The sequence below is a fragment of the Microtus oregoni genome, unplaced genomic scaffold (assembly GCF_018167655.1).
Source record: "Microtus oregoni isolate MIOR12 unplaced genomic scaffold, Mior012 000012F_ref0000307, whole genome shotgun sequence".
Classification (NCBI taxonomy): Eukaryota; Metazoa; Chordata; class Mammalia; order Rodentia; family Cricetidae; genus Microtus; species Microtus oregoni.
The window spans coordinates 180,447-194,423 of NW_024543071.1; the positions used below are offsets into that span (position 1 = coordinate 180,447).

The 13,977-nt window shown below is 45.1% G+C and overlaps 1 protein-coding gene across 4 annotated transcripts in view; it reads right to left on the reverse strand.

Annotated features, from left to right (window-relative positions):
* Positions 1-13,977, reverse strand: part of Grk5 (G protein-coupled receptor kinase 5) — a 225,251-nt gene that overhangs the window by 18,354 nt on the left and 192,920 nt on the right. For all 4 annotated transcript variants that reach the window (XM_041661152.1, XM_041661151.1, XM_041661154.1 and 1 more), the window contains 5 exons: positions 11,364-11,427; positions 10,305-10,445; positions 5,970-6,160; positions 3,586-3,623; positions 2,012-2,101 (listed from right to left, as the gene is read on the reverse strand). In XM_041661152.1, the coding sequence (XP_041517086.1) occupies positions 2,012-2,101; positions 3,586-3,623; positions 5,970-6,160; positions 10,305-10,445; positions 11,364-11,427 (524 nt within the window). The remainder of the gene's footprint in view (positions 1-2,011; positions 2,102-3,585; positions 3,624-5,969; positions 6,161-10,304; positions 10,446-11,363; positions 11,428-13,977) is intronic.

Genomic DNA, 13,977 nt, shown 5'->3' on the forward strand with positions numbered 1-13,977 from the left:
GTAAGTTGAGTCCGTTTATATTAAGGGATATTAATGACCAGTGATTGCTAATTCCTGTTATTTTAGTTTTCGTTGTTGGTGATGTTATTGTGTGTATTTTTCCATTTTGCTGGATTTGCTGCTGTGACATCTTCTAATGTCTATGTTTTTGTGGATGTAGTCAACTTCTTTGGGTTGGAGTTTTCCTTCTCATACTTTGTGTAGGCTGGGTTCATTGCTAGGTATTGGCTAAATCTGGTTCTGTCATGGAATATCTTGTTTTGTCCATCTATAGTGATTGAAAGTTTTGCTGGGTATAGTAGTCTGGGCTGGCATCCATGGTCTCTTAATGTCTGCATAACACTTGACCACAACTTTCTGGCTTTTACGGTTTCCAATGAGAAGTCAGGTGTAACTCTGATAGGTCTGCCTTTATATATTACTTGTCCTTTTTCCTTTGTACCTCTTAATATTCTTTCTTGATTCAATATGTTTAGTGTTTTGATTATTATGTGGCAAGGGGACTTTTTTTTATCCAGTCTATTTGTTGTTCTGTAAGCTTCTTGTATCTTTCTTTAGGCTGGGAAAAATTTTCTTCTATGATTTTTATTGAATATATTTTCTGTGCTTTTGAGTTTGACTTCTCCTTCTTCTATCACTATTATTCTTAGGTTTAATCTTTTCATGGTGTCCCATATTTCCTGAATATTTTGTGTTAAGCTTTTGCTAGATTTAATGTTTTACTTGACTGATGAGTCTATATCCTCTATTGTATCTTCAGTGCTGGAGATTCTCTCTGCCGTATCTTGTATTCTGCTGTTTATGCTTGCATTTGTAGTTCCTGATTGTTTTGCAATAATTTATGTTTCTATAATTCCCTCAGTTTGTGTTTCCTTTATTGTCTCTATTTTGATTTTCAAGTCTTGAATAGTTTCTTTCATCTGTCTGATTGCTTTTTCTTGGTTTTAAGGGATTTGTTGATTTTTTTCCAATTTTTTGTCTTTTCCTTCATTTCTTTGAGGGAAATTTTCATTTCCTCTTTAAGGGACTTAACCATTCTCCTAAAGTTATCTTTTAGGTCATTTTCTTCTGCTTTATCCATATTTGGTTGTTCAAGTCTTGCTGCTGTAGGGTCACTAGTTTTTATTAGTGTAGTGTTGTTCTTAGTGATGTTGAGTGTGTTTTTACCTTGTCTACCCTTCTTTTCCTGATTGGTGTAATTAGGGTTGTGTCTCTGATGATCAATCTTTCAGGTGCCAGTGGATCCAAGGCTCTGATGGATGCCCCTCGTGGTACAGTCAGGGTCACGGTTCCAGTCACTCCAGAGGTTGCTCTTCAATCCCAGGTGTTATTAGGGCTTGCTGCCACAGAGATTGCTGGCTCTGACCTGTTCCCACTGAGGTCATTGCCTTGGGTCTGCTCTGGCAGAGGTTGCTGGCTCAGGCCTGCTCCCTTGGAGGTTGCCAATTCATGCCCACCGGGTCTGCCGAGGTCTCTGGCTTGGGCCTGTTCCCTCAGCTGCCCCACCTGTTCCTGTGAAGGTCATTGCCTCAGGCCTGCTCCTGTGGAAGTCACTGGCTCAGGCCTGCTCCCACAGAGGTCTCTGGCTCAGGCCTGCCCGCCTCCATGGTTGCTCCCTTGTACCTGCTCCTGTGGTGGTCCCAGAGCTCTTCTTAATGGCCACATTCTTCTCAGAGGTCTCCCCAAAGAATATCTATCTGATACCTATTCTAGGTAGGTCCTTCTTCAACAACAGCTCCCCTAGAAATGCTAGTGCCAGTCTCTGGTCCCAATCCCCAGGATGACTTGTCTTTGAGACTTAGGTTGGCTGGTGGTAGGGGGTTACAGAGAGCTCAGTTTAGGTTACACCTTGGGTCCCACTGGCCTACTCCACCTGATTGGGCCTCCTACCAAGCATCCCTATGGAAAATCAGTACAATACTTTTAAACAGCAAAACAAAAAGAGACAAGAGGACTATTAATTGATGGCCTTGGGGAGGCTCAGTTGTGATGGGCACAAAGTATTACTCACCCATGTAACCAACAGTGCCCACACGGCCACGAATAAGGTCTCCTTCAGGGATCTTCACGGCTAGTCCCAGGTCTGAGATCCGAATGTGGCCTGTTGGGGACAGCAGGGTCAATGGGTTCATAGTCACATGAACATCCTGGTCAAGGACATAGACACACAAGGCCTCTGCGCAATGAAGATGTGACCTCGGCCTGCTCTTACAAGGTAACCCTGTGACCTTGGGAGACTGTAGGTGAGATGTGTAGAAATTGTACATAATGAGGGAAACATTAATAAAAATGCAGAAGGATGTTTGGACAAGGCTAGTCACTGACTGACCTATCACATTTAATGTCCCAATAGGCTTTCTGGAAGGCTGAGGTCACAGAGTTTAAAATATCCTGGCTGACTCTCAGATTGCTTCACAGGAAAAATATGAAGTTCTTGACATTTTGCAACAATTTGCCTAAGGAGAAAAATTATAAAGCAGTTTGAGAAGCCACTCCCTGCCTTCCTGATTGGTCTTTGGAGTTTGTTTGTTTTCTTCAAAGATATGGAAAAATGAGAAGAGCAAGATCTGGCCTGGAATCTGAGTTCAGAATCCAAACTGACCCCCAAGGCCCAGGCAGCACTGCCTACCTCTACCTATATTTCACACTCAGGAAGGAGCACATGCCCTTGTCCATAAATGCCTGTCAGGCCTGAGTATCTCAGATGGCCTCCAGCTCTGTAGTCTCTTACAGGAAAGGGGAAGAGAGCCCCTGTGGGTCTTCAGTGTGAGTAGTTCAGAGATTGCACTGTGGCCTGGACCTCTTGGAGGATCCTGTGCTCCTTGTTTCTCTACATACAGCTGTCTCCAAGTCACCAAACTGGGAAGGAGGAGGGGGGCTGTGTAACCCAGGAATATGCAGGAGACTTGGTAGTATCTTTGTCATGGTGAGGCTGGCCTGAGTCTCAGGCTTATTATATGTAAGATGGATACTTGGAAGCACCTGTCCCTCTGTGGCAGGAATAACTAGGAAAACCTAGTTAGGTGCATGAGAAACTACTCTATAGATATGAGGGATTGAACTGCATGAGGGAATACTACCCATTTGCTTATACCCAAGGGCAAGTACAATGAGAGTACACAGCTAATGACATGTTCACAGCTGGCTGGAGTCAGCAGGCTGTTTTCTGTGGGCCATCATGTAGTGCCCTCACTACACAGTCCTCTTCACAGTGTCCATCACAGTCCTGATGTTTCTGCTTCACAAACAGGACAAGGAGCAGGACAAGTGGCATGGATGTCCAGCACTACCTCCAAATCTTTGCTTCTTTGCTTTTGGTCATCACTCTCTGTCACTGACACTGGCTCTGATGTCAGAGTCAGCTGAGCTACACTACTTCACAAAGAAGGATCCTTCCTCAAGCCCAGGAGTAAGAAGCAGTAATGGGGTCTTCTGCCCTATGGACCCCCAACCCTTTCCATGGTCCTGGTCTAACCAGGCCCTCCATTCCCGAGAGTGTCTGCAGGCCCTTGCTCTGGGTAACATGAAACATTAGCCTCAGACACTGTAACGGAAAAGGCCCCCATCTTCCAGTCCCTGACTTACCATAATCATCCAGCAGGATATTCTCTGGTTTCAGATCTCTGCAGGGTGAAAACAATAGGCATCTGAGCATGGCCATTCCATGCAGCAAAGACACATTGCATCTGAGCTGATCCTCTGGTGTCAAACAGGCCCAGGGGCCACAAGATGTCTACCTCCCACCTCTGGATTGAGATAGTCTGGTCTCTATGGGTCAAGACCATTGTCAGATCATTTCTCTCCTCCCAGTAATTTAACACAAATGCTGAAGTTTGCCTTTGGCTTCTTATCTTTCCTACAGAGTAACTAGGAGGTCAGAAAAGGCCAATTCTAGTGCCTATCCTCACACAGGTGGTCCACGGGGCAGAGGACACTGGCTAGTATGACTAGAGACTTGCTGGAGGGCTGGGAAGACATGATATCACAGAATACCCTGTAGGCAGAGCAGGTCCTAGAAACAAAGAGAAGACACCAAGACCAGAGCACCATTAGGAAGAAAGCTGCATGGTGAAGATGGGCCAGAGGAGAGATGCCTATGGAAGAGGTCCCAGGAGGCTGGCTTATCTCCTAAATCCTACTGTGTCAAAGCCCAGGATTAAGCTGCTAGTGGTGCTGTTTCATCTTATCTATAATGTCTCAATTCACTGACAGGATCTTGCTTATAAAGAATAACTTCTGCCTTCCCAGAGAGGGGAACAGACAGAAGACTGGATATCCCAGCAAAAGCTGGGTGAAGTTGTAGCTTAGATTGGGATCCCAGGGCTGACAAAACTGGCATCTGGACGGAGGCTCCAGTTCTGCACCAGCCAGCTTTGTTTAACCGACGGCAGTTGTTCTTGCAGGAAGACTACCCAAATCCTGGGTAGTCCCACCAAAGGAGATGGGTATTGCGTGCCCTTCTTTATTACAGACCAGCTTTGCTGCCTTTTATTATTTACATGGGTTTCTTTTGATGTGCTGACATTTCCAAGGAAAGGTAAAAACTCTCAACTCAAGAAACCAGTGGCAATGGGTTGGAAACAACAGATTGCCACGAACCACGGGACAGGATCAAATTCACAGGCAATCTAGGGCAGGTAGAACAAGAAGGAATACCTTACTTATGTCAGTGGTTCTCAATTTGTGAGTTGCAACCCCCTTGGTATAGAATGACCCTCTGAAAGAAGAGGTAGCCGAAGACCATCAGAAAACATATATATATATATATATATATATATATATATACACATTATGATTTATAACAGCATAACTACACTTAGGAAGCAGCAACAAAAAATAATTTTATGATTGGGGTCACTACAATATGAGGAACTATATTAAAAGGTCGCAGCATTAGGAAGGTTGGGAATCACTGCCTTAGGTCTTTGCTGCTATAGAGGAAGGGAATTTGGGACTCTAGAGTCTGTCCCCCCACATCTCACGACACTTTTAAGTGAAAGGCAATTAAAGAGGTTCTTTTAGCTCTTAGGGTAACTCTTCTGACTTCTTACTATAATAAAAAACAAAACAGAATTACAGGCAGGGGCTATCATTTGGGGCAGGAGCTCTCAGGAACATTCTTTATTGCTTCTAAAATCCTCTTGGGTTCCAAAGACAATCTTTACCCAGAAATCCCATGTAAAGACATGAACTGAGTGTGTGGGTGCCTGGGGTGTCTGTGAGGACTGACAGTATCCCATATGCTGGCAGTGTCCGGGGTAGAGCTATCATCAGTCCTTAACTTTCAGGAACTTATCACAGTTTTTTTTTTTTTTAAAGACACATGGTGGTGGAAATCAATTTGCTACAAAAACTAGATTACAGTGGGTCCCTTGAGAAATGTAATGCAGCTGGCCAATATCAAAACATCAGTCCCTTCTTCTGAACACATAAGGAAATAATTCAGTATTTGCTCAAAATGCAGAAGGGGAGACAGAAGAGATGGCTCAGTGGTTGAGAGTACTTAAAACTCTTCAAAAGGACCAGAGTTTGGCTTCCAGCATCCATATCAAGATGGTTCACAATCACCTGTAATCCCAGCTCCAGGGGAGCCACTGCCCTTTCTGGACTCAGCAGGCACTGATACAGACAAATTCACAAACACACATAAATTTAAAAAAAAAATAAAATAAAAATCTTTTTTAAAAGTACAGGAGAGGCAACGGAGTCTGTTAAAATCCTGTGCACTAGGGGGAGAACATGAAGTGCTGTTCACTGTGAGAAGCATCTTGGTATGGGGCTCTATAGAGTCCAGGCCATTGTGATATTAAGATGGGGGGGAGGTGAAAGTTAGAACAGGCTCAAGGTTGGGTGGGGCAGGTCATGTGGCAATGTGATACCATTAGACAGTGACTCTTCCCATATCTTACTGGGACTGATTCAAGGATCCACTGAGCATCCCTGGGCCATATACTAGGAGCACCGCTCACCTATAGACAGTGTTCTCACGGTGTAAGTCTTCCAGGCCACAGAGGATCTCAGCTGCATAAAACAAGGCTCGCTCTTCTTCAAAGCCAGGGTTCCCCATGTTGTAGATGTGAAACTTCAGATCACCCCCATTCATGATGGTCAGGACCAAGCACAGCGCATCTTTGGTCTCATAGGCATAGGCCAGGTTGACCTGTGAACACAAGAGCAGCACTATAATGCAGTCACAGCAGCTGTCACTGACTAATACTGCCTTCTCTTGGATCATTAACACTAGGAGGAGAGGGGAGTGGAAGGGACAAAGCAGCTCATACCCTGTGCCCAGTTCTCCCCTCGCTGACCCTGCCAGCTTTCCCTCACAGCCAGCAAAGAACTCATGCTCAGATCTTCTGACAAGCGGCTCAAAGTAAAGGGCTTACAGCTTCCAAACTACAAAACATGTGCAGACATTAGTTTTGTTAAACCGGATGTTGCCTAGTTGGCTGGTCAGAAAAGCAAAGCATAGTGGCCCTTTATGCTGTAGGAGGGGCAGTAAAACTTTGGAGCAATAAGGGCCTGACAAAAAAAAATCTTCTATGAAAGATATGTCAACAGATGTGGATCTGGTGGATTCCATATACCTACGATGTAGAGAATGAGGCAGGTAGTGCTGGGTTAAGGCACCTTACACTATGCTGTCGTCTTCACTTTGGGAATTTGTACAAATGAAATCGGCCACTGATGGCCAGGCTGGGGATAGGATGTAAACACCAGGAAGAACAGGAGTTATTTCTGAGGAAAGGAGACAATCAATAGTAGAGGTGGCATGAGCGCTGGGTTCTATCGCCAGCGGCTGGAGCTGACCCTCTTCCCTCTACACCTGCCCAGGTGAGCCCCAGGAAGGCTCACGAGGAGTGTCATAGTTTGAGTGAATATTCTCTAAAGGTCCACATGTTCAAGAACTAGGACCCACAGCGGTGCTACTAGAAGAGAGGACCTCAGGTCATTGGGGGTGTCCTAGAAGGGGACTGTGAGACCTGATGACCTCTTGTCTCTCAATTCTACTAGGAGAGGAGAGGACCTTAGGTCATTGGGGGTGTCCTAGAAGGGGATTGTGAGACCTGATGACCTCTTGTCTCTCAATTCTACTTTGTTTATGGTATAAATCCTACAACAGGGCTACTTGATGTTGGACAGGAAGCTCCAGAATTGGGAGCCAAAATAAATCACTGTTTTTTATTAGTTAAATGTCTCAGGTATTTTGTTATAGTGACAAAAGTTGACACCAAGTATTATTGTGAGAACTCTCTGCCACAGGTAGTGGATGGAACCCACTTAAGGAAGGTGGGCCATCAAAACCAATGGACCTTGAAGATGTGCCAGCCCAGGCTTGTCAGACATACCATGCTTTTCAGAGTAGGACCCACCAACACCCCTGTCACAGATAAGGGTTCCACTGAGAAGCATCAAGATGCCACAGGCAGGGTCTGTGCTGATGCCCATGGCACCTGATAACATTGGCCATGCCGATGCCAGGGGTCTGGGCTGCCACCTGGAACCATGCCAATTTGGGTGGCCTGCATTGCCAACTGAGGCCATAGTGACATCCAGTCCTGGGCTGCTACCAAAAAACTATGTCTGGGTCCATGGTCCTACCACAGCCAGGGTCTGTGTTGATGTTCATGGCACATAGTAACACCAAAGTTCACATAGACATCCAGGACTAGGCCACAACCCATAGCAATGTTGGTGTCTGAGGGCTATGCTGCCAGTGGGGCCATGCTGATCTGGGTGGCCTATGCTGTCACACAAGGCCATGGTGTTGTCTGGGCCCAGGATGCTGCTTATGGCATGTCTGGGTCCATGGCCCAGCAGCAGTAAGGGTCTAAGTTGATGTCCATGGCTCCTGTTACCACCAAGGGCTATGCGGAAGCCCAGGGTCTGGATAGTTATTGAAACCACGTTGGTGTCCAAGGGCCTTGCTGCCACTGGGTCCATACTGATCTAAGTGGCCTATGCTGCCACCAGGGCAGTGATGATGTCCGGGAATGAACTGCTGCTGATGGCCATGTCTGGGTCTGTGATGATAGCTTATGCTGGAGAGGATGTGGAGTAAGGGTCATCCATTGTTGGTGGGAATGCAAACTTGTGCAACCACTTTGGAAATCAGTGTGGTAGTTTCTCAGAAAATTGGGAGTCAACTTACCTCAAGATCTAGCAATACCACTCTTGGGAATATACCCAAGAGATGCCCAACCATACTACAAAAGCATTTGTTCAACTATGTTCATAGCAGCATTAGTTGTAATAGTCAGAACCTGGAAACAACCTAGATGCCCCTCAATGGAAGAATGGATAAAGAAAGTGTGGAATATATACATATTAGAGTACTACTCAGCGGTAAAAAACAATGACATCTTGAATTTTGCATACAAATAGATGGAAGTAGAAAACACTATCCTGAGTGAGATAATCCAGACCCAAAAATACAAATATAGTATGTACTCACTCATTAGTGGATTCTAGCCATAAACAAAGGACATTGAGCCTATAGTTCATGAGAAGCTAAGTAATAAGGTGAACCCAAAGAAAAACATATATAGATCCACCTGGAAATTGGAAGCAGACAAGATTGCCTGACAAAATTTGGGAGCAAGGGGGCAAGGGGTAGAAGGAAGAGAAGAAGGGGAAGTGGAGAGGAGAAGGAGAATATTGGGGAGGGCTTGAGGGAAAAGAATAGTTGAGATGGAGGAAGGACAGATATGAGCGAAAGGAAAGAGATATCTTAATTGAGGGAGCCATTTGGGGATTAGCAAGAAGTCTGGCTCTAGAAAAATTCCCAGAATCCACAAGGATGACCCCAGCTAAGACCCTAAGCAATAGAGGAGAGGGTGTCTGAACTGGCTTTGCCCTGTAGTAAAACTGATGATTATGTTATATAACACCATAGAATCTTCGTCCAACAACAGATGGAAACAGAGGCAGAGACCCACATCGGAGCACTGGACTGAGCTCCCAAGGTCCAGTTGAAGAGCGGAAGGATGGAGAGTATGAGCAAGGAAGTCAGGACCATAAGGGGTTCACCCACTGAGACAATGTGCCTGAGCTAATGGGAGCTCACCAACTCCAACTGGACAGGGAATGAACAAGCATGAGATCAAACTAGTACCTCTGAATGTGGTTGACAGTTGGGGCAGACTGAGGGGCACTGGGATTTGTCTCTACTTCATGTACTGACTTTTTGGGATCCTATTCTCTTTGAATGTATACCTTGCTCAACCTGGATGTAGTGGGGAGGGCCTTGGACTTTCCACAGGGCAGAGTGCCTTGCCCTCTCTTAAGATTGGAGTGGGATGGGGTGTGTGTGGAAGGAGTGGGAAGGGACTGGGAAGGGAGGAAGTGGGAATTTGGATTGGTATTTTTAAAAGTAATAAAAATAATAATAAAAAAGAAAAAAAAACAAAAACAAAAAACAAAACAAAACAAAAAACCCAAAGCAGAGATGAATAGTTTTGTTTTGTTTCGTTTTGTTTTTTAAGGGAATGGCTAAGCTGTTGGTCTAGACAGAGGAGAAAAAAGTCAACTTCAGGGTAAAAACTATCATAGTATAATATGTATAGGATAGTCCTGTTAGCTAAAAAATAATAAAGCCTATATATGAATAAAGTATGCATGGAATGATTACCCATAGAGGGGGTTATTTGTATTTATTGTATATCTTTTTGTGCCACTTGAATTTTACCTCTCACATATTTTAGTTTTTATAATAACATGTAGAAGAAACATTTAGAGCTTACCAAATACCCATATACCTCCATACTCCCCAGCCTCTTCTGCCTCATCCTGAGATGACCAGCTGTGACCAGCGGAAGCATGGAATACTAATCAAGCAGGGATAGTGAAAGGTCCCAACAGAGACCCCTCGGCATTCTTTCCTGGCTTTGGTTAGGATTGTCAGTAAGTGAAGAGGGTGGGTCAATCTGACTGGACTTGATGTGGCTGAAAGATAAGCTTTTGTTGTGTCTAGCTAATTAAAGTTAGGGCTAATTTATTACTTGGGCAGAGTCTTGTCTAGACTGACCTGGAGACATACAAACAAAATAGCACCTCTCTAGGAAACTCCACCAGGATGGTCTCCACCACAGTAAAACCAGACAACAGCATCCATAGAACCCAGAGATCCTTGTTTGAGTCGATAGTAATCTTGTTTTGTTCACTGAGGGGTTTATAAGGTGGCCTTAGAGAACAGGGATCCCAAAAGTGGGGACTCGCTGCATTGGAGGACCATCATTCCTAGCAAGGGAAGGAAGTCCCAGTCACCACAAGAGTGGGCCTGTGGCTGGGCCCTGAACACTCACCACAAACTGGCTGTTGACTTTCTCAAGAATCTGCTTCTCATTGAGTGCCATGGACTCTCCTTTCCTCTTTTTGATCCTCTTCTTCTCTAAGCGTTTGCAAGCATACATTTTACCTGTGGCCCGAACCTGGCAGGCACAGACCTGCAGTAGAAGAAGACACTAAGGTCATAGGATACTAAAGTGGTTTACCCAACTCCAAGGCCAGGATGTCAGGTCTCTGGAGCTGGAGCTGGTGGGTCCAAAGCCAGCAGGTGTGACCTGTGGTTGTTGGAGTTCAGGACATCTGGCTCTGTACCCAGTGCTGCCTGAACTCTGTCTTCATGAACTAGCTCTAAGACACCTCCTCCCCTGAGAAGGCTCCTGGCCTTGAAGGTACTGAAATGACCACAGCATAAAGTCAGGTGACTGGCTGAGGCTTCAAGTGCTACCCCTGATCCCCACATCAGGTACAAGTGAATTTTTTTCTGCCAGCTAGAAGAGCTTGTTTTGGGAGTACAGTGAAAGAAGACCTTCACGAACCCTAACTTTACAACTCAGAGAAATGGGAAGAGCATTGAGAGTTTAGCACCAGTTCTTTCTTTACTGGTTGTATGACCTTGCCTAAGTCACCAGTCTTTTCTGAACAGTTTTCCTTGGCTCCAAAATGGAAACAAGGCTGACCTCAAATATTGAGAAGACCACATAGTATTATTAAATCTCTATTCCTGAAACAAGATATACTAACAGTATCACGTGGACCCCTCATTGGCCAAGGTTGTTCAGTGCCTTCATACATCCTCAAACACAACCCAGGGGACCCATCCTTTCCTTGAAGCTCCCACTTGAGGTTGTGGAAAGAACCTCCACTTCACCTGCCCTCACAGGGCAGTGAAGGCTCTTGTTACTCTCCTTTCTCTCTCACAAATATGTCCGCGCCCAGGCCAGACCCCTTGCTACCAGACCTCTCTGCTAGCAGAGGGCTAGGGCAGAACAAGAAGATCCTTCTAAAAGCACTACTGATCTAAAAGGGGTGAGGAAAGGGAGCAGAGGCCAGACCCTTTAACGAAGATTTTCACTCACCTCTCCAAAGCCACCTTTGCCCAGGACCCGGTACTGCCGGAAAGTATTTTTGGTCACTGGTTGCCTGAAAAATATCAAGAATCTGACATTGATATCCTGAAGGTAAGATTTAAGACCCATAAAAAACAGATAAGGTGGCTGGCAAGGAACAAGCCAAGGACATGCAATGCCTTCCTCTGAGGCTGTACTAAAGACTCAGACCTTTGGCTCCCGATCCTGGGCAGCTAGGGGATGAGCCACCCTGGCTTGCTCAGAAGGACAGAGAGAAGCTTTGGAAGAATAAGCCCACAGGGCTTAACCAAGTTGAGTCAGGACTTCTCTCTGGAGGAATTCAGTGCAGCCCACGCAACTAAATGCTCCCTAGTTGCTGCCCTTCCACTGACAACATCCCTTTGCTCTCTCCCAAACTTACAGTCTGTGGCCAGACCTAAAAGGGAACTCTGCTTCATATGGTGTGTGTGTGTGTGTGTGTGTGTGTGTGTGTGTGTGTGTGTGTGGCAGAGGCCACATAGGAACATACAGATCTCCCCATACCTGTAGAGCTCAGTTTGTCCAGCGGGTGCCCATACTTGCTATTCTGGGCACTCATGAGCGAGTACACCTTGCTTAGAGCAAATGTTGCTAGTTATAGGTCTGTTTCAGGTACTCTGTGATCGTCAGCTCTTAAACTTTCCTTCACAGGACTGCTTTGCTATATTTCCATCCATCCAGGACACTAGAATACCATGAATGGCCAAAGAAGTGGTGATAAAATACCCATCATTTTCTGTCTTCAGCTTCCCAGTTCCCAAATAGATGACAAATAAAATACTCTAGCTTTTGCCAAGAACTCCAGGGTGAAAAGCTTGTTTTTATCCCTGTCCTGGTTGGCAAGGACTTATCAATGTAACATGGGAAACCACCTCTTGGAGCAAAAGGGCTATTCTCTCTCTCTCTCTCTCTCTCTCTCTCTCTCTCTCTCTCTCACACACACACACTCTCTCTCTCTCTCTCTCTCTTTCTCTCTCTCTCTCACACACACACACACACACACACACACACACCCTATAAAATTCCTGAGCAGGAGAGGGGCTAGAGGAGACTGAACTGGGTCAAAGAACTGGATCCATTTGAGGAGGAGGACTGACAAGGCACCATGTCACAGAAACCCTCAGTTTCCTACTTAGCACTAGGGCATCTCAGGTGTACAGAGAAGAGCTAGCATCTGACACAGGGCAAGAAGCCTTTCCTACAACCACTACATAAGGGCAGAAAAGTTTATATTGGCATAACCATTTACAATGTATGGAGAATAAACAGTCAGTCACCACTATTGTAGAGGTCCTCTACTATAAAATGATTGTTCTGCAATTTCCTAGGAAATTCTTGGTTAACCCTGGGAGAGAAAAATTCCCCTTAATATTCCAGTAACACAGTTTAAATATGTCATGATTGAGGGGGAAACATTGGAGAGGTGGGGTGTCATCAGTGATGTGGGGCATTCCTAATCTAGGATCCTATCTTATTGGCTCTAAGAACTTAGTACCTTCCAAAGGGTATATTCTTAACTTTGTAGTAATCAAAATGTCCATTTCATGAAGCTAGTGCAGATAAATAAAAAGAAAGCCAGTGGCCTCAGCCAAGAATCAATTAGAATTGGACTGCTGGGTATAATGAGAACGAAGGGCTTGAAAGACTTTGTATTCAGATTCTGGCCTTCGCCAGTTCTTTGCTGTGTAGCCTAGAGCCAACCCACCAAACTCTCTAGGCCTTCCATCTTCAATAAAATGGATTTAATGAGAAGGAAAATGTATCCATACCAAAGCTTCTCATAAGTTGCTTTTGTAGTAGATGTCATTATTTGTAATAAAGAACAGGGATGTTCTGGGGATCTTCAAGCTGACCACACCTATAGCTAGATGTGCCTTGCTTGTGAGTGCTGTCATTGTTTGAATGTAAAACTGTGTCCCCAAGGTTTGTATGTTGAAGGCTTGGATCCCAGTGCTGCCATGAATAAAGTTGAGACCTGGTCAGGTCATTCTCACTGGTCAGGATAGAAAAATAATGGCTTTAAGCAGGTTGCTTTCATGATGAGCGTTCTGAAGTATGCATAGAAGGCAGGTCTTCTCTGGGGCCTTGAGATGGCTCCTGGCCCACAGCCTTTAACTATCTGTGAGGGACTTGGCCCGTGAGTGCTGTACAGTACAATCCATAGAATAATATGGCTTCCTTCTCTGAGTGTGGAGCATACCCCTGGATACCAAGCTTCTGTGGAAGGGACTCCTGACCTGAGGGGACACTTCCATTCCCAGTCTATCCAGGAATGCTTTAAGCCAGGTATAAACTCTGCTAGTCATAAAATGAGGCTGGAATATTTCTCCTAGCCCCTCAGAATTGACTGGCCTAGTCAGAGACAAGATCAATCATGTCCCTTTCATGACTTTTGCTTTCTTGTCAGTCACAGAGAGGCTACATGTGCCCAAGAGAGAGTTACCCATGAGAGAACTTTGAAGAGACTTGGGCAGCAAATAAACTAGACAGATGCCCAATCTCACTTATAATTAGTGAGGGGAAAATAACGAGAAAAGATGCCCCGCTGCTCACTAGTGGGAGGAAAACATGAGAACAGTACAGA